The 21,691-nt window shown below is 39.4% G+C and overlaps 1 protein-coding gene across 1 annotated transcript in view; it reads left to right on the forward strand.

The window, feature by feature from the left end:
- The first annotated feature begins 2,342 nt into the window (after positions 1-2,342).
- LOC118858051 (protein unc-93 homolog A-like) overlaps positions 2,343-21,691 on the forward strand; it is a 40,039-nt gene continuing 20,690 nt past the window's right edge. The window contains exons 1-3 of the mRNA XM_036768478.1: positions 2,343-2,539; positions 14,986-15,167; positions 16,055-16,284. Coding sequence (XP_036624373.1) covers positions 2,453-2,539; positions 14,986-15,167; positions 16,055-16,284 — 499 coding nt within the window. The 5' untranslated portion in view covers positions 2,343-2,452. The remainder of the gene's footprint in view (positions 2,540-14,985; positions 15,168-16,054; positions 16,285-21,691) is intronic.

Below are 21,691 nucleotides of genomic sequence, written 5' to 3' on the forward strand. Positions count from 1 at the left end.
TAGGGGTTCCTCAACCTTTTTTATTTTTTTTAATGGACCCACTTCCATATTCTGGTTGTGCCTAAAGACTCCTTCTCCAAAGAATGTTTTTAAATGCATAAAATAAAATACCTAGGATTACAAAGGAAATTTTTTATATTAAAACAAGGTAATCAAAACTATTTTTATTAAGTTTGCAGAGCCATGGTTAAGAACCAGGAGATTTATAAAAAGTATGACGAATCACTAATCTAGATATACCAAATCTTACAGCAGCTGTGTTTCCATATAGTGGTAATTGTTCATTAGTCCATATTGAGGCCACCTACAAAGAAGACTGCAAAGTATTTGACCCCTACTTTTAAATCAAGCATATTTTCCCATTGATGAGAGACAAGTAAATAGGAAGCCGGCTCTGCCCTATTTCTAGCTCTGGTTAAAATATGAGTGCATGAGGGAATGAGAAGTTCTAAATGAGCTGGAGGGTGCTGCGCTCACCTTCCCTGGCCCCTTTCCAAGATGTTGACTATCAGTGGTGGCATCTCCATCTGCTAGAAAAACATAAATATAAGCAGGCACCTGGCTTGGTATAGGAGAATATAGACAAACCACTACCAATTCAAGACTATAGCTCAAATCAATCCCTCTTTTCAATCAAAAAACAACCCTCTTGATTCATTGAACCCAAAGAGGTTCTATTTGGAGCAATACATAGAGCACCAGACCACCCAGTACTGTCAATTCTCCTTGTCTATGAAATGAAGGGGTTGGACGGCGTCGGACAGCTTTAACTAATGATGGTAGAATTCAGTTTCCCTGAGGGCAGAAGCTGTGTCACCTCTATATATGTATCCCCAGTGCCTAGCACAGCACCAAACAAATAGTGGGTGACTGATAGATACATATTGATTCATCCTTTGAGTAACAACATTTAAGAAGTATTAGTTGTGTGTAAAACACTGCTGGATGATAGAGCAGATACAAAGTTTATATAAAACAAGGTCTAGTGACATCATGGAAGAAAAAAGAATAGTGTCTCAAGTCCACAGACTCATTGCCTTCTGCTGACTGGGGAGGGATTGCAGCTAGCATCTCAGCACTTTAAGAGAATGTTATCCTGGCTTAACTTTTCTCTCTTTAGTGTTTTCCTGATTTTTTCCTTTATAAAATCTCCCTAGCTTTTGACCTAATATTCCCATATGCAGATTAGATAAGACCAGTATAAAGAGGGCTTAGATCTTGAATCCAAAGATCTCAGATCAAATCATGATTCTGTCATTTAGTACCTGTGTGACATTTGTTAAATCACACCACCTTGCTGGGCCCCAGGTTTCCAATCAATAAGGTTAGGGAGGTGGGCTAGATCTCTGAGCTCCTTCCTACCTCCAAAATCTACAATCCTGTAGTCTGCCATGTCTCCTGGATGTATTAGCCTTGGGGACCAACAGCTTTTTACTCCAGGGATTATTTATTGATTAGTATCCTGGGTGGGTCTTTAGAATGAAGAATGGTACTGAAGTCTTTCTCCTCAATCTGCATGATTCCCTTCCTACCTTCTCACCTTGTATGAGGCAATGAAGGGAAGAGGGACATAGAGACCACACTATCTTTTTTGCTATACACATTGGTTACATTTGCCATAGCTCATAAGTGTTGCCATGCGAACCCCAACCTATCTTTAAATTGCATAAATTGGCTTTTAGAAATTAACTTTCGAATGTAAAATTCTAAGTTTTTATATGGAGAAAATTATTGTCCTTGCTTTGGCTATGTAGCATAATCTTTTAAAACATTTATTTTATTCCCCCTCCCCATAATATATTAAACAATTTTTTAAAACATTTTTTTAAGTTTCAAGTTCCAAATTCTATTCTTCCTTCTCTCCCTCTCTTCCCCCGCCCCCGAGATGGCAAGAAATCATAGATATAGGTTATACATGTGTAATAATGTAAAACATTTCCATATTAGTCATTTGTGTTTCCTAATAATGCAATCTTTGATCGTCACTGCCTTATAATCATGTTGGCTTTTTCAGGAGCAAAAATTAGTATTTACTCTTTGTTATTTGGGGATGAAATGGTTTTCATTTTTTTTTGTGCCACCATGCCAATTTCTACCCATTACAATGATGCCCCCTCACCATAATCACAATATGAATGTCATCATTTGATTGTGGAACCTTGTCTACTCAGAAAGAAAGAAAAGCATACCATTTGTCAAAAGTCATGGCTTGTTGGAAAAATTCCTATTGGTGTTCTAGAGAAAGTGAATAATTGAGAGTGCTTTGTGGGAGTATTATGTGTTCATCATAAGAAAGTTTATTAATTAGCCCCAATGCCTAACATGAGTTCTTTCTCTTTTAGATGAAGAAGAGAGGCTATCACTTCAAAGCCCAGACTCCTTTTTTCTGCTGAAGCTCAGGAACTATAGATTTATACCCTCAGCTGATGGTTGATGGTTTTCAATAAACAAAATGGAGAGCAACTTAAAGAATGTTGTCATCATAGCTGTTGGATTTCTGTTTCTATTTACAGCATATGGAGCTCTTCAGAATTTACAGGTAGGTGTGTGTATTTAACTTAGATACCTTGAGGTCTTCAAAGAATCAGTGTACCTATCCATTTCTTGGGCCTCTGTAGGTACCGCCTAAGGATCAAAGTGGCTTGCCCATGGCCACACAGACAGTATCAGACTGTACTAGAGGTCATCTCTTCTCAATAGGAGAGCAATGTTCCATGAACAGAATGAAGTGAGATCGATTTCAATTGAGTTGGTATACATTTTTCTAAGATCTTCTAAAGTGCAATATTTTTATTTTATTTCTAGGACTGTTTTTCCCAATTACATTCTCACTGGGTCTTACCAACAAAAGAAATCACATTTTTAAATTAAATGTTTTAATTTTTATTTTCAGTTCCAAATTCTCTCCCTCCCTAAACCCCTCCTCCACCTATTAAGAAGGCACAAAATACAATAACCATGGTATTTATGAAGTCATTCAAAACTTATTTCCACATTAGGCATATTGTGAGAAAAAAGCAAGGAAAAAAAGTGAAAAAAATATGCTTCAGTCTGCACTCAGAGCCCATCACTCCTTTCTCCGATGGCGGATAGCATTTTTCCTGAGTCCTTTGGAATTGTCCCAAACCATTGTTTCAATCAGGGGCAGTGAAACGGTAGCTAAGTAGTGAAGCAGATAGAGCATTGGGCCTGGAATAATGACAACCTGAGTTCAAATCTGACCTCAGACACTTCTTAGCTCTGTGACCCTGAGCAAGTCACTTAACCTTGTTTGCCTCAGTTTCCTCATCTGAAAAATGAGCTAGAGAAGGAATTGGCAAACTACTCCAGTATCTCTGCCAAGAAATCCCCAAAAGGGGTCTCAGAGTTGGACACAACTGAAATGACTGAACGACAACAACAAATCGTATCGATCAGAGTAGCTAAGTTTTTCCCAGTCAATTATTATTACAACATTGCTGTTGCCGAGTACAATGTTCCCCTAGCTTTGTTCACTTCACTTTGCATCAAGTTCACATAAATCTTCCCAGGTTTTTCCAAACCCGTCTCCATAATTTCTAACAGCACAATAGCATATCATAATCAATCATATAACAAAACTTGAAGGGCATCTTCTCAGTTTCCAATTCCTTGCCACCCCAAAAATACCCTCTATGAAATTTTTGTCCATCTGCATCCTTTTCATTTTTTATTTTTTCCCTTTGTACAGACCTAGTAGTAGTATTGCTGGATCGAAGAATATACGGTTTTATAGTCCTTTGGTCTTAGTTCCATGTTGTTCCCCAGAATAACTCCACTAACACTGTATTAGTGTATCTATGAAATAAATGATATTGAATTCTTGGATGGGGATTACGAAGACCTGGGATTAATGATTCGGAATGTGATATCTTGCCTTCTTTACGTTACGAACCATCTTGTGTTTTGAACCTTTTGATTTTGAGGTCAGATTCTATCATATGAATCCATTAAAATATGATAAAAATTTGGTGGTGCTTTCAGGTTAGACCCTGAGCAAACTTGTGAAGTAGTTAAAGCTCTGTCTCTGTGCTTCTTTTTCTCTCTTGTGTGTCCTCCCACGTTATTCCTTTTTCTACTAGTCCTGGCGCCTTCTCCTATCAAAAACTACTTACTGGCAGAAAAAACATATCAGTCATTTATACCTTGGTATAAAATGAGATGCCTTTCTGGGGGCATTTGCTTTTCTTGGGATTTTTTTAAAAGATTGTTCAATGAAATGTTGTTTGTTTGTTTGTTTAATGTTAAAGGTATTTCAGATACTTCTGCAGGAAAGAGATGTGAAAAGATGTCAATTTGAGCAATGCCTCTTTGTGGTATTCCTGAAATAAAAAACTTTTTAGCTACAATATGGTCTAATTGCTATTTTAGCTGACCCTGAATGTATTCATTGACGATATAGTGCCCACTGAGCTTTTTGAGGTTTAGCATCACAGTTTATAAGGCAGCTAGGTATCACAGTGGATAGAATGCCAGGCCTGGAGTCAGGAAGCCTCATCTTACTGAGTTCAAATCTGGCCTTAGACATTTCCTAGCTACGTGACCCTGGGCAAGTTACTTAACCCTGTTTACCTCAGTTTCCTCATCTGTAAAATGAGTTGGAGAAGGAAATGGCAAACCACTTCAGCATCTTTGCCAAGAAAACCCCAAATGGGGTCACGAAGACAGACATGATTAAAAAGAACTGAACATCACATCATTATAATTTGCAATATTCATTGGCATTTCTGATGATGTTTTTGTGCTCACCAGCATCGTGAGCTAGTGAGCAACACAACTGACATCTACATGATGCTTTAAAGTACTAAATACATAGTTGCTTCACAAATTCAAGCTTCACAGATTTTTGAAGTAGGAACTATAAGAAGAATTATTGCCATTTCCAGGTGAGAGGAGCTGAGGTTCAAACCTTGAAAAGCAATGTAATATATTGAATGGGAGACTGGATTTGGAATCAGAAAGACCAGGGTTCAAATCCTGCCTTAGGTAGTTACTAATTACATGAGCCCAGGCAATTCTCCTAACTTGACTTGCCTCAGTTTCCTCATCTGTAAAAGATGGAGTTGGATGTGATGGCCTCTAAGGTTCATAGCTCTAAAGCTATGATCCCCCAGTTGGGGGCTGGGGCCAGGTGTATCTAGAGAGGAGCTCCCTGGAGCACATATAGGGGGATAAGAGTGGCAGAGGCAGGTGGTAGCTATTAGCAGCTAGAACAACTGTGCTGCTCTCCTCAATTCAACATTTTCTTCACACACTCTGCTGGATCATCCCCTGCGAGCCCACAAGGGATGTACATTCCCCCACCTTGGAGACTACTGCTTTAGACTACAACATGACAGCACTTTATTAGGCTCTGAAGGGAAATCCAAAGAACTATTTAGAAGACTCAATCACTGAGCCAAGGAGCTCTTTCAGAATCTGGAATTCAGTGACAGTGAACAGGGAAGGCAAAAAAAACTGGCTATCCTCCCTCCTGTTACATAAAACAAAAAAGAAAGAAAAACTGGAAATCCATTTGTCCAAAAGCTCAAATCCAGTTTTGAGTTTGTCATTACCCATCTTCTACTTTGGTTCTAGGGCTGCTGCCTCACTTCAATTTAAAGAATAAAACTACAGATAATGTTATTTTTTTAAAAGAATCATGCTCCAATTTCCTTGAGATACCTTTCTATTTCAGTTTTCAAAATACTATCCTTTTTAAGATTTAACAACATAAAACTAGGTATTGATATTTCTTTTCAATAATCATGTCTGAAGAGCATAAGCTGTTTTTTTTTTAATGTTACTGAGTCTAATGTTGCATAGGCCTCTCTGCTCACAGGATGCAAAGTTCACTAAGGTGGTCATAGAGTACGAGAGATACGGGTGTCCCTTTTCACCATTTGAATAACAAAGCTTCCCCTCAGATAGGGGACAACAGCTGATTTTGTGACCATGGGTAAGGTCTGGGCATGAGTCCAATGATGCTGCAAATTCAGCACTTCCCCCAGGAGTTGGGAGTTGCTAGAAGGAGTGTTTGCAAATTTAGATTTAGAATCCAGAGGAAAGGATTGCTTTTACTACAAACAACTAGCCTTGAGGTTTTTACTGTACACACTGTGACATTTGGGCCTTTACTTGGCTGCTCTGACTTAGGGGATAGAGCCCCTCTGTACGCTACAGGGTTCGCCTTTCCCAATCCATCAGCAAGAACTTACTTTCTTTCCATGAATCCTAAAGAAGTATACTCTCTTTGACCTCTGCTATATACTTAACCATGTTATAATTTTATGAGTTATCTGAAGAGTCACCTTCTCTACTAGACTAGAAGATCCCTGAAACAAGGATCTATATATCCTTTTTATCTTTGCAGTCCCAGGCCTGGAACAATCCCTTCCATATACTTTCATGCAGATTGTATCACCCATTACTGCCTATCACTCATTCAGTAGGGCTGTTGTCCAGATCTTATAAATCTTCCATGAAATGTCTACTTGATGGGTACCTCTTTCTGGCTCTCTTGATGTATAGGTATCAAGATATTAATAATAATAGTAACAGCTAGCACTTATAAAGCCGGTACTATGTACCAGGCACCATGTTATGTGCTTTACAAATACCTCATTTCATCCTTACAATATTGAGACGTAGGAGCTACTATTAATTTCATTTTACTGTTGAGGAAACTGAGGCAAATGGGGTTGAAGTCTACACAGACTACACAGCAAGTTAGTATCAGAGGCTATATTTGAACTCAGGTTTTCCTGACTACAGGCCCAGCAACTCTACCAAACACGCCACCTCCCTACATGGAGTCTGCGCCTTGCTCTTACTGTCAATCGAATGGAACCGGCCTCCAACCTGTGGATGGCTGCAGATGAACAGAACAGGCTAGAGATAGGAGAGTCAGGAATTAAACATAAGTTTAATTTCAAAGCGAGGAAAACGGCTTGCCAGCAAGGATACACATGCCAGGGCCCTGCCCCTAGTTAGGGCCCCCCCCCCTTTAGTGTGGCCAAATCTCAATACTTACACCAATGGCTATGCAGCGAGCTGTAGTCCTGACAATGAGGGGTAACAGTAACAATGAGACAAGTTTGATTCATAGGAGGTGCTTGTCCGAGCTCAGAGAACACCTGGTGTTGATCAAAGCAATACAATAATTATATAAAACAATTCTGGGATTTTGCTGTGGCTGAGATCATCCAGAGAGTGAGTACAAAGGATTGTTGTTATGCCAAGCTCAGGACACAGCTTGCTTACTGAGCCTTAGCTCTGGAAAACAGGGTATTTTCTAATACCTTGACATTATGTAATGAGCCTAACTGCTTCTCAGGCTTTACAACTCTTGGATGACATCTTTTATGAAAATTTTGAGGTCTGGTCATTCCTTCCTTGGGAACATACTGGAGTCTGTTGCCAACTCGGTGCTTTTCAATTCATTGACTTCTAAGTAACCCGTCACTTGAATTATTCAGAAATCCTTGGTCATGGAGTCCAACCAAAGGAATCTCAAAGCTCTAAACATATTAGGCTATTAACTATTTGCTGAAACCACCAACACCTGCAGACCAATAAAGCCTAAGGAGTCAGGAGACTTGACTTTGTCTGCTTGTTATGCAAATGAATCCCTGCCTGACTCATTTATCTTGGTTTCACTTTCCATCTGTGAAATAAGAGAAAAGGACTGCACTAGAAGATCTCTAAGGGCCTTTCCAGCTCTAAGACCTAATTTAGGACTGACAATCACTAGGTTGCACTAGTCACAGCCAGCTTCTTTTTCTTTCCTTTTTTTCTTTCTTTTCTTTTCTCCCTTCCTTCTTTCCTCTCTCCCTCTTCCTTTCTTTCTTTGTTTCTTTCTTTCTTTCTTTCTTTCTTTCTTTCTTTCTTTCTTTCTTTCTTTCTTTCTTTCTTCCCTCCTTCCTTCCTTCCTTCCTTCTGCCCTCCCTCTCCCTCCCTCCCTCTCTCTCTCTCTCTCTCTCTCTCTCTCTGTCTGTCTGTCTCTCTCTCTCTCTTTGTCTCTCTCTCTCTCTCTCTCTCTCTCTCTCTCTCAACAGGAAGCTTGGGTGAGCCAGTATGAACAGCTAAGTTCAGGAAGCCTATCACCACTAAATAAACAGAAGTTAATGGTGTGATGTCCCAAACAAAAAGTCCCAAGTAAAGAAAGGGTTTTTGTAATGACCATAAGCTTTAATTAAATAGTGGGTCTTTTAAATTAACAGTTGCTTGGGCCTTTCCATGTAAAGCTACCATACATCATTTTTGTATGTATCTTCTATGTACTTATTTATTTATGTGTTGGCTCTCTCTTTGGAATGTGAGCTTGTTGAGGGCAAGAACTGTTTTTTCTTTAAATGTTTTGCCAGGGCTCAGCACAGCACATGGCACATTGCAAGTACTTAATAAACGCTTGTCGATTGAATAACCTACAACATTAACTGAAATCATCCAGGGAATATGGGAGGGGGGAAGACTAGAGGAAGAGCCCAAAAGAGAGGAGATGGAGATCTATATGCACAGGTTCCTAGGTCTATTCATATGACACAATCTGGAAAGAAGGTTCTATAATTATATTTTCGAGTCTTACCAGATTGGATATATGCATAGGGGGAGGGGAAAGGGCTTGTTCCACTTACATACATTAATATTGGTTCAGTGTCAGTGGGCTCCTTCACATAGAATATAGACTTGGCATTTTAAGTTTTGCTTTTACTGATTTAAATCTCTCTTCTCAGCCACTTGTGATCAGGCTCAAATGACCAACGCACACCTTTTTGATTTGTAGCAAAGCTGTGGGTGGTGAAGAAATACCAATTCAGTGAAATGCTGTAGGGTTTTCAGTAGCATACAATGGGATAAGCTCAATAGCTAATCCTCAAGAATAGGAAAACAGTCTCAGGTCTGAACAACTGGCTCTACTCCCAACTCCTTATATAATAAATTAAGACTAGTACATCTACCCCCAAAAGAAGCAATATGGCAGAGTGAGAAGAGTTTGGGAAATGGACTTAGCAACACTTGTGTTCTAATCAAGGCTGTGTGACTGTGTGACCCCGAGCAAATCCCTTCACTTTGAACCTTAATGTATTTCCTCATTGGTAAAATGGAAATAATCCTATTTGTGCGACCTACTTCAGTGGGTTGTGAGACAGTGCTACTAAAACTTAGAGTGCTCGAGTCAACATGATTTAGCATTGATTTCTTCTTTCTGCTTCTGATACTCTATGGAAATGTTCCTTCCTGCCCGCAGTTTTAGGGTGTGACCAGGCTAAACACGATTGTTAGCCTTGTCTCCCTCCATCTATTTCTTTTTCATGGCTCTGAGAAGGCTTGAAGAGCTGTGCCAACATGAGTTATAACTGATTTTTTCCCATCTTCCTGATATTCTAAGGAACTGCTCTCCCTTGCCCATAGTTTCAACCAATCAAACGACAGGTATTTAGTAAGCACCTACTATGCATAAGATACTGTGAAGGATACAAAGATATGTGAGCTCTCACAGAATTTAGAACCTAATTAGAGAGCTAAGACATATAGACTTATGAAAAGATACCTAATGATAAGAGGCAGAGTACATGTAAGAGCCAAATCTGGAATGGACCATTTTCTACAAAAGCAGGTTTAGTCAACCTAAATGGCTTTCGTATAAGGAAGCAGCTAAAAGAGCCCAGAAACTGCCTTAGCCAGCACTTGATCTATATGCCCAGCAGAGACATATAGGAGCCAAAGGCAGCACTAGCCTAAAAGATAGATCCCATCTGCAAAATTTTACAGGCTTAGGGAGAACTCAAAACATAGGTTAGAGCTACATTTCAGATGGCATCGAATAGCGGTTTATGGAGATTGAATTTTATCATCCAGACAAAAGGAAACCATTTAAGGTTATCAGATAGGGAACAGATACAAAAAGCAGTCATAGTTTTAAGAGTAGGAATAGAGCTGTAGATCATTTATGCCAATCTTCTTAGCAGAGGTCACACAGATAGTTAGTTGTAGAGCTAAAATTCCAACCGATACCTTTGGACTTCAAGTCCCCTACACTTTCCACTCTTCCAAAAGCTGCTTCTCCATCTTTTAGGGTGATTAATCTGGCAATGGTGCCAAACAAATTGGAGTTAGAAGAGGCTGGTGGCAAGAATAACAGAAGCTTATTACAGTAGCTTTGGTGGAAGATGCTAAAGTCCTTAGCCAGGATGGTAGCAATGGTATTGAAAAGGAAGAGAGAGATTAGGCAGATAATATGGAGGAAAAATTGACAGGACTTAGTGACTAATTGAACATGGAGGGGGAGCAAAAGGAAGGAGACAAAGCCAACTGATTTCCTGGGATCATGATGGAAAAGTGAAGTCAATTTTGGAAAAAAATGAGACCAATCTTGGATGTATTAATTTAAAGTAAGGACATATCATCAAAGTGTTATAGTCAGGAGGAAATATGGAACTATCCATGAGGAGGTATGAGCAACGCAGAGTAGAAATAAAGTCACAGGAGTGCTTGAACTCTCAGAGGAATTGTGTACAAAGAGTGAAGAACCAAAGGTCAAGGATAGTACCATGGAAAAGTTCTACAGTAAAGTGGGCAGGTTGAGTTATTAGACCAAATAAAGAAAACTTAGAAGGAAAGGTTGGAAAGGTGAAAGGAAAACCTAAAGATTGTGGTGTCTCAACTTCTAAACCAGAAGACAGTTTCAAGAAGTAAGAGATAGATAACAAAGAGAGTATCCGCACAAATTAAGTATAAGTTATGGGTTCCCAGCATGTTTTTTTGTTTGTTTTATATTTTAGCTCTTGGAAGCCATTTTAATGTATAGAATGAATTAGTGATAAATCGTGGTAACAGGATTGGGGAGAAAGGATGCCTTTTATAATTATCTGATTGTATTTAGCAACTTCACTGTGGTCAGGGCATGACGGATAATTTTCCCTTTGCCCTTGGCAAATTAATTTGTGGAGGCAGTGAGGTGACTCAGTGGATAGAGTGCTGGGACTGAAGTCAGGAAGATCTGAGTTCAAATTTGGCCTCAAACATTTACTAGTGGTGTGACCCTGAGCAAGTCATTTAACCTCTGTTTTCCTTAATCCACTGGAGAAGAAAATGGCAAACCCCTCTGGTATCTTTGCCAAGAAAATCCCATGGACAGTATTGTCATGCTGTGGTCCATGGGGTCGTAAAGAGTAGGACAAGACTGAATGAAACAACAAACAAAAAATTTTACATGGGCCCTGAAATTCTGGTGTGTTACTTTGATAGCATAGCCCCCTCAAAAAAAGCACAGACTGGGAGGGTATTGACAAGCTGACTTTTGCCCAGCAACTTTGAGGGCCTCATCTAAATCTGACCAGTAATAGGAACCTCTATCAGACAACAAAAACCTTGCATCCTTAGCCCATACTCTGTATATGTGATTAGCCCCCATACTAGAACTAGTTCCTTGTTCTGTGATCACATCCTTGAAATGTTTTTCAGCACACCTGCTTCTCTTTCTTGCCTCCTCCTTTCCTTGTAATTAACCACTCACATAGGAGCATATTCTGCTCTTGGCTGAATGTTCAAAAAATTGTGTATAAAAACAAACTCCTGTCTTCCTGCAGACTACTAGTACCTCCTAGCCCTCTGCTTTTGCATCAATAAAGCTCTCTTGACTAAGAGAATGTCTGTCTCTTGAATTCTTTCTGGGTGACCCAACTCCTGAACCTCATCATCTTCATTGTGAAGAGTGAGACAGATCTGACAAGGTGTTGTTGAACAATCCTGGTGTTGTCCTCATAAATTTCTTCCTCATATCACTTTCCCATCCATTACAAAGCCAACACATGGCTAGATGTGATGTTTGTTTGAATTTAATAGGGTGAAAGGTTTAGAATACACCCTTTAGGGATGAGTTAGTTCATGTAAGGCACTAAGCCTGGTTACTAAGGTGGGAGGCCAGGTCTTATTCCTCTTCTGTCTGCAATGTCCTACATTTAGAAGGCTCTTGCATTTTGATTGGTTTAAAATTAGATGGAGATGGTAGTGCTTGTTACGGTAGCATGAATCTTATCATTGAGCTTTACCTCAAGCAAGGCTAGCTGCAAAACCAGAATATTGAGTACATGAATCAATGAATATTGATTCTCTTCTATAAAAATATAGCACGTTATTAAATAACAGTATAAAATAGCTAACCACTTTACTTAGGCACTTTGTATCAATTATGTGTCAGGCACTGGGTTAGGTACCTGAGATATAAAGACAAAAATAAACTAGTTTCTGCCTTCAAAGATCTTGCATTCTAATAGAGAAAACAACATACACATATGTAGGTATATACACAACACACAGAAAGCAGATACAAGGTAACTTTAGCAGGCCGGGAATCAGCTCATACAGATAGAGATGGTTGATCTGTCTTGAAGGAAGACTGGGATTCCAAGAGTGGTGGTGAGGAAGAAGACCGTTGTGGAGATAGAGGAGAATCATTGCAAAGGTCACAGAGATAGGGTGTTATATGTAAGAAATAACAAGGCCAGTATAAATAAAGTATCTATAGAGCACGTCAACGGGAGAAGTATGTCATGAGACTAGAGTGGTCAGATGGGACCAGACTGTGAAGAGCATTAAATGCCAAACAGGAGTTCATACTTTATTCTAGAGATGATTAGGGGAGTGTGTGGGGAGTGATGGGGGTAGGGATGGGGGGATAGTCAGACCTAAAGTTTAGAAAATCATTTTGGTATCTGAATGAAGGATGGATTGGGGTGGTGAGAGACTTGAGGCAAGGAAAATGAACAGGAGGCTATTGCAAAGGTCTAATCAATTGGTGATAAGGACCTGACCTAGAGTAGTCGTTGTGTGAGTAGGAAGAAGAGGATAGATGTGAGTGAGAGATATTTTAGAGGTAGAAACAGGATAATTTGACAATTAATTGGATGTGTGAGATGAGTGCAAGTGAGGAGTCAAAGATGATACTGAGCTCATGTACTGGATAACTGGAAGGATAGTGGAGTCATTGACAAAAATAGGGAAATTTAGGATGGACTTTTGGGAAAAAATGATTTCTGGTTTGGATATGAGTTTGAGATGTCTACAGGACAATCATTTTGACATATCCAATTGGCAGTTGGAAAGGTATGGCCAGAGCTCAGGAGACAAAGATATTTAGATATTGGAGTAATACTTAGAGATCATAATTGAACCTATGGGAGTTGATAAGTTCTAAATGAGACAGTAGAGAAAGAAAAGATTAAAAGGCCAACAAGAGAGCCTAGGTGTATGCCTAGAGTGAGTGGGCAGGATATGGGTGAGCACTCCAATAGTCAAGATAAAGAAACCAAGAAAGAGCATCATCACAACAACTCAGGGAGAGGAGAGTACAAGAAGAGAAAGCAGTCTACATTTTCAAATGCTCAGAGAAGTCAAGAAGGATGAGGACTGAGAAAAGACCAGTAGGTTTGGTCATTGTGAGATGACTCCTGTTTTTGGAGAGAGCAGTTTCTGTTGAGGAATAAGCTCAGCAGCCAGGCTACAAAGTTTAGAAGCCAGTGAGAGGAGAGGAAGTTAAGGCAAGAGAAGAAGGCCTGAGTTTTAAGGTAAGAGAAGATTAATGTAGAAATGCCATAAGGAACAAGATTCAGATGTACAATGTAATCTTACTACGTTCAATAAATCATCGATTGCTACTTTGGATTTGTTTGCTATTTTCTCTATTTACCATATGCTTGAGTCTATTCCTAACCCTGCTCATTGATGATATTTTTGCTTTGGAAACTAAAACCTGGGTCTGGATATTCTTATTTCACTTCAGAGGCATGAGAGCTCCTGTCTATCTGCTTTGAGTTCAAGAGAAAAGTGTTATTTGCCTCTCGCCAGGTCTATTTTCTCATTTAGAATCTGTGTAGAGAAAACTCTGATGTGACTATCTGTTCTCTGGGTGGGATTTCAAAACATCTCATTAGGCATAATTTTTATTCCTGAGATTTGAGTCAAAAAAGAGGGAGAAAAAACCATGTTGGATTTCATTTTTTTCTGGTACATATAAACCTGTCTGTAGCTCCATGACTATGTCCTACCGTTCAATTATGGTTACGTCGGTGTGCAGCCAGAATATTCACTCCTTTTATGTTACCTCTGTGTTACCTTGATAGCTTTTATAGGCTTTCTCCCCTCCTTTCCCTAAACAGATTTTAAAAAATGTTTTATTTCATTCCATGTGACCTTAATTTCCAAATACATCTCTCTCCTCTGTCAACCAAGTGAGACACGATATGTGGTCTCCCAACTCCACAGGAAAGAGAAGGAGGTGCATTCTTGTACTTCTTCTTTTTCTAAGCTGAGCCTAGTCATGTCAACTTTATAGCATTCAGTTTTGATTTTTTCTTCTTTATATTTTTTGTAGACATTTTGCGTATGTTTTCTTGGTTCTGTTCAATTTACTTTGTATCAGGTCATATGTCCTCTCATGGTTCTTTGTTTTCTTATTAATTTTTTATTTTATTTTTTTTTTACAGAGGAGTAATATTCAATTTCATTTATGTACCACAATTAATATAATCATATAGATTGGCATCTGCTTTGTTTTTCTTTGCTACTACAAAATGTGATGATATAAAATTTTGGTGGGTATTTTCTTTTTGGACAACCACATGGAACTTGAGAGATGGCACTTGTCACACTGCTCACCTCCTGCCAGAGAACTGATGAGTTTAAAATAAGGAAAGAGACACCTTGATTTTTGGTCATGGCCAATGTGGGAATTTGCTTTGCTGAACTATACCTTATGATCAGGTTTTTCTTTGCTCAGTTGGTGGTGGAGGAGACAATGGGAGGGATAGATTCTAAATGCCTGTAAAATGAATTAACTTATTTATTTTAAAAAAGCAAAAAAGATTTTATTTGATTTTTTAAAAAATTTTTCAGGAAAAACCCCAAGTAATAGAACCCTCTTTTCTTTTTCCCCTCTCTTGAATCTGTATAACTAACTGTTTTTGTCTGTTTGTTTTGTTTTCACAGAGCAGCCTTAACAAGGCTGCAGGACTAGGGGTGACTACACTTAGTGTTATATATGCATCCGTGATTGTGTCTTCCATGTTCCTTCCTCCAGTTCTTATTAAGAAGTTTGGCTGCAAGTGGACCATTACAGTCTCCATGTGCTGCTACATCACTTTCTCTATTGGAAATTTCTATGCCAGCTGGTATATCTCTTCTTCTAATTCCTATCAAAAGCCCTGACCTTTGGCCGATTGCATTCTGCTGCTCACTGGGTATAGATCAGATATATGTAGAGGTCAACAATGGAAGAGGCCAGAAAAGATCAGTTGTCCAATAGTATCCTTCCTCCTTGTATTCCTAACAGCATCACACAGCATTCCAACTGAGGAGGCTCAGGCTTTCTTATTATTTCATTACCTTCAAGTTGTTTGAAAAATCTGACAAACATCTACTGAACTTTTCAGTTCCAGAGTTCGTTGTCACTTAGTGCCTTCTCTCTCTTCTACGTGCCTCAGCTAAAACATATGTTGCTTACACATTTAAGTGCAATGGTAAATGGTTTGTCTTTCTATTCAATTCAATTATAAAAACTGTACCTACTGTGTGCTAGACACTGCGCTAAGTTCTGGGGATACAAATAAGAAAATGAAAGACATTCCTTGCCCTTGAGGAGCTTATAGTAATAATGGTGCAAGACAACACACAAAAGGTAGCTGGTAAAACGGAAGATAGGAATGCCGGGGGCACCTGGCACAGGGGCATCTTGTTATATGGAGGTCAAACCAAACTGAGCTGCAGATCAAAAGTGCAGGGTGAGCCAGAAAGTCCGTATTGTGCCTACTGTAATATAAAGAGAAGCTTGGGGAGAAGTTTAGTGCTTCCTCCACCCTCCAGCCCTCCAATCAGAGGGGAGAGGAGGCTGAGGAAATTGGGAAGATGATGAGTATTCAAAGCTGAGTTGGTGTGATGATATTTCAAATAATCAGCTTGTGGGGGTGCATCTTGGGAGTTCAGACAAGGCAGAGCTGAGCTACTTCATTTCTCTCAATGATAAATATTTATGTTGAACTAACAGATTCTCTTTTTGTAGGTACACCTTAATCCCCGCTGCTGTAATCCTAGGTCTAGGAGCAGCCCCACTGTGGTCTGCAGAGGCTACTTACCTTACAACAAGTGGAAATATTTATGCAAAGAAGACAGGAAAGCTTGGGAAAGATGTCGTCAACCAGTATTTTGGCGTCTTCTATCTCATATTTCAGTCCTCTGGTGTCTGGGGAAATTTGATTTCATCTCTGGTGCTTCAGCAGGAGCCTCCCAAAGGTAAATAGAGCTGGCTGAAATACTGCTCCAAGAGTGGCTGCAACATCTATAGATATGAACAAGGGAAACATGTTGATTCAGTCTTTAAAAATAATTTTATGATTTTAAATTAGCAAATGTCTGCTCTTCTCTCTTTCCCATTCTACCCTTCCAACTGAAAAATAACAACAAAAAGAAAATAAAAAACCTTTGTAATAAATTTAGGTAGTTAGGCAAAACATATTCCTTCACTGACCATGTCCAAAAATGTATGGTTCAATCTCAATTTTGAATCCATCCCCTCTCTATCAGGAGGTCTGTAACATGCTTCATCTTCAGTCTTCATATAGGCCTAGTGGTGGCCTTGCTGGATCAAAGAGTATGCATGGTTTATGGACTTTGGGGGCATGGTTCCAAGGGCTTTTCAGAACGCCTGGACCAATTCAAAGCACCACCAACAATGCCTTGGTATGTCTGTTTTCCTTCAGACCCTCCAAAATTTGTCATTTTCCACTTGTGTAATCTTTGCAAATCTGGTGGATGTAAGAACCTCAGAGGTCCTTAACCTCTCATTTGTCTGATTATTAGTGATTTGGGAATACTTTTTAATTATGGTTATTGATAGCTTGGATTTCTTCCTTTGAAGAGTATTTGCTCATATCCTTGGACCATTTATCTATTATAAAATTGTTGATTCAGTCAGGAGGATATTTCTTTATTCCCTTTTCCATCTATGTTGAGGAAGCACAGTAAGATATAATGAACTTTGGAGAATTATTTAGTCATTCTTTGCCCTTTCAAACTTTCTACTCAATATAAAAGGAGCTTAACTTTCTTTCCCCACCTCCATACATGAATGGAATCACCCTAGTTCCCTACTAGGCTTATGGGACACATAGTCATTATCTTCAAATCAACTGTTTATTTTATAGTATGTACTGAGGACTGGGGACTGCCAATTATCTTGAATATTAGTACAGTTGAGTCATTCAGCATCAAAATTTTTACTTGCACTCATTCTTTTACTACACCCATCTGTAACAGCCTTTGGGCAACCTGGATATAAAATTGTGTTGTATTATATCTTTATACCCATTTATCTTCAGTGTTAATGCTAAAAATTCAAAGATAAAAGGAAGGAAATTATTTTTTAGTAATAATAGCTCATTTACACAATGCTTTGCCATTTAAAAACACTTTTCAAATAACAAATCCTAAAAGAGAGACAACAGGACATCTTGATCTGTTCCCCATCTCCATTACCACCCTCCCATTACCAATGGAAAATGTATCTAATGGAGGAAATGTTTCTTCATAGCCTAGCAGCAAATGCCTTAATATTCCATTCAACTACTCCAACAACTATTCCCTATGATTGTCAATAACACTATCACCCTCAACCAGGCTCATAACTTCAATGTCATCCTTGATTCCTCACTCTCATTCATTCCAATATCAAAATCTTGGCAGTCAGTAAGTCAACAAGTAGGAAGAAGTGCTTACTATGTGTCAGACACTGTCCTAAGCACCTTGAATACTAGGAAGGGTAAAAACATGGCTCTTCTTTCATGGATGCTCACCTTCGAATCGAAGAAACAACATACAAATAACCATGCATGTAAACGATTGTGTAAATGGAAGGGAACCTCCAATGAGAAGGCACTGGGGAGTAAGGAGGAATGGTAAAACCCTCCTGCAGAAGATGTAGGAAGGTATGGAAGGAGAGCATTCTGTGGTGGAGTGGGGGAATTTCCAGTGCAAATGTACAGATAGGAGATGGAGTATCTTATATGAGGAACAGGTGGACCTGTGCATCTGAATCGTAGAGTGCATGAAGAAGAGTAACACAAAGAAGTGCATATAAGAAGACTAGAAAGATCACATAGTTATTACTTTTCCCACCAAACGAATAAGGAGACCAAGGCTCAGAGAGTTTAAGTGACTTGCTCATAGATTCCCAACAGAACCGACAAGTGAACCAAAACCTTCTGGCTCTGAGCCTGGGGCTCTTTTCCAGTATACCAGAATGCCTGCTGTCAGAAGGGTCTGAAAGAATTACAAAATTTCTGGGTTTTAAGAAACAGAGACACATTTGTCACTTCACACTGCTATGACCGCATGTAATGTTTGCCAAGTTGGAACTGCTTTAGGATAATAACTCTCTTTTGCTTTTTCTCTTTGTATTTGAATGAGAGTGCTTGGTCATCTGCCAAGCAGAATTGGAAAAGAGGAAGCATAAGTTTGTCTTAAACACTTGAAAATAGGATCAAAATATATTCCCTCACCACTGCCTTTGCTTCTCTCATCACCTACACATTGCCATAGAATCATGGCGTAGAAGTCAGCCTGAAGTTTTCAAGCATATCGCTTCATAATCCTGGGCCATCCAAGATAGTGACACTTTGCAATAATGGTTAAAAGAGAGACTATCCAGAATGGCTTTTCTCCTCTTTCTTAATTAATCAGGCAGAAAGCTGCTTCACATTATGGTGATACACACCTTAGCAGTTTTTTATGTAGGTAATAAAAGAAATCTAGTTTATATCATTTTGTCTATAACTATTGCAATAACAAAACCCAAATTAAGATTAAAGTTCATAGTCTTGACAACATCATTGTTGTATTTACACTTCTTAATGGTAGAAAGGAGCTTTCGTTTCTAATCAACATTCATCTTTCCACTGTCCCTGGCTGTACTCATTCCTCAACACTCTTCAGGGTGGCTGCTAGACCCTACACTCTACTGAAACTCTCTCTAAGCTTTCTATTGACCTCCAGGTTGCACACTCCAGTTGTTTCTTTTTTGGTGGCCTCATGTTCATTGATCTTTTTATAGCATTTGGCGCCCCTTAATTCTTAATCCTCTCTCTTCTCATGACTTCTATACCATACCATACTCTCCTCATTATCTTCCAGATTCCTAATTGATCCTTCTTGATTGGCTTTGTTGGGAAGGTGAGAGTAAGAGAGTAAGCTTCCTTTGAGGAGTTCAAGTTATCAGGACCAGCTGAACTATATCCTAGGGTGCCAAAAGGGCTGATAAAATTGATAACAGCTGACCCACTACTGTTATTTTTGAAACATCATGAAGAATGGGAGAAGTACCTTTGGGATTAGAAAAGGTCAGATTTGGCTCCATTTTTACCAAAGGTAAGAGAGTGTATTCTAACAGGCTAGTGAACTTAATTTGACTCTTGGCAAAAGTTTATGATGTATTCTTAAAGGCATGATTAGTATACATGTAGAAAAGACATTCAAAATGATCCATCATAGCTTCATCAAGAACATGGTCATGCTCCAATCTACTTATTTCCTCTTCCTATGTGGTTACTAAATGGGATGATCAGGAAAATACCATAGACCAGTAATGTCAAGCTCAGATAAAAACAGAGCCATTAAACCCTATATAAGGTTTTCTATAAGCTGTATATTGACTTAGAAAACTACATACTAACATTATCTGTGTTCGATTGTGAGGCAGCTAGTTGCTCAGTGCAATGAATACTAGGCCTGTGGTTAAGACCTGAGTTCAAATCCAGCCTCAGACACTTCCTAGCCATGTGACCCTGGGCAAGTCACTTAACCTGATTGCCTGACAAAATGGATCCACTAGAGAATGATATGACAAACCACTCCAGAATCTTTGCCAAGAAAACCCAAAATGAGGTCACAAAGGGTCTGAAATTATTTTCTTCAGTATTTTGGGGGTCTCCTTTAGCAAGCTGTTGACTTGTTTTTCATGGTTTTCTTGCATCGCTCTCATTTCTCTTCCAAATTTTTCCTGTACTTCTCTTACCTGCTTTTCCAAATCCTTTTTGAGCTCTTCCATGGCCTGAGCCCAATTCATATTTTTCTTGGAAGCTTTTGATGTAGGCTCTTTGATTTTATTGTCTTCTGGCTGTATGATTTGATCTTCTTCATCACCAAAAAAGGAATCTAGAGTTTGAGTTTGAGTCTGAGTTCATTTTCGCTGCCTGTTCATGTTCCCAGCCAACTACTTGACCCTTGAGCTTTTTGTCAGTATATGACTGCTTGTAGAGTAGAGAGTATTTTGTCCCAAGCTTTAGGGTCCAAGCACTGCTGTTTTTAGAGCTACTTCTACTCCACCATCATGGCAAGCTCTGCCACAGCAGCGTTCCTCCTCCCCCAAGAACCGCCAACCAGGACCGCAATTCAGATCCAGGCAGGGCACAGCAAGAGAATCTGCCTTTGTGCCCACAAAGCGCTCCTTGCATTCCCACTCTGATCTGCTGCTAGATTCCTCCCACTATGTGAGCCAGGGACTCGGGAAGCTGCTGATGCTGGTGCTCTGGAGGCAGCCTCAGGAGCTTCCTGCTGCTGCTACCGCCACTACTGCATGACCTCCTCCACCCCCAGAGCTGGCAGCCCGACCACTCTGAACTCGATCCCGCAGTTTCCCCCTAACCTGCTCTTTGGCTATTATGGGTTGAGAAGTGTGGTAACTGCCACAGCTCGCTGTTTCATGGCCCCAAGGCCTCTTCTGGCTGGCTGACTCTGAGTCTGGTCTGTCCCAGCATGGCCCACACTGGGTTGCCCTCTGCTCTCAGAACTGTGCGATAGACCCTTCTAGGTGACCATCCAGGCTCTCCTGGGCTGGAGATCTGTTTCCCTCTGCTATTTTGTGGGTTCCACAGCTCTAGAATTTGTTCAGAGCCATTTTTACAGGTGTTTGGAGAGATTTGGAGGGGAGCTTAAGCAAGTCCCTGCTTTCCTGCTGCTATCTTGGCTCAGGGTCTGAAATTATTCAACAAATGTTCTATTATATTTTTATTTATTTTGTTATATATTTCCCAATTACATTTTAATCTGGTTTGGGTGCATTTGGGAATGTGACATTATGGTCATTTGACACCTTTGCTGTAGATAATGTTTGCTTAGATTTCAGCCAGAATTTGAGAAAGTCTGTCATATTATATTTATGGAAAAAAGTAAATAGATATGAGATAAATTACAGTACAAGTATGTGGATATTTTAAATAGCTGAACTGACAGAACCAGAGAATCATCATTAATGAGAACATATTAATTGGGAAGATCCCCAAGTCATCCCAAAGATCTGCACTTGGTATTGTGAGATTTAACATTTTTATCCATGGTTTGGAAAAAGGGTTAAATGGTATCATTACATTTGTGTAGATGACACCAATTTGGGATGGACAATCACTGGATAGTCAGGATTCAGAAAAATTTGGACTGAAAGGAAATTAGGCCAAAAAAAGTAATGAAATATAATAGAGAATAGACGTGAAGCTTCACATTTAGGCGAAAAAAATCAGCTTCACAAGTACAAGACAGGAAAGGCACAGCTGGGCAGAATTTTGTTAGGAAAAAATCAATGAATTTTAGTGAACTTCAAAGTTAATAATGAATCAGTGGTGTGGTCAAGAAAGCTAACATGATCTTCAAG

The sequence above is a fragment of the Trichosurus vulpecula genome, chromosome 7 (assembly GCF_011100635.1).
Source record: "Trichosurus vulpecula isolate mTriVul1 chromosome 7, mTriVul1.pri, whole genome shotgun sequence".
Taxonomy (NCBI): Eukaryota; Metazoa; Chordata; class Mammalia; order Diprotodontia; family Phalangeridae; genus Trichosurus; species Trichosurus vulpecula.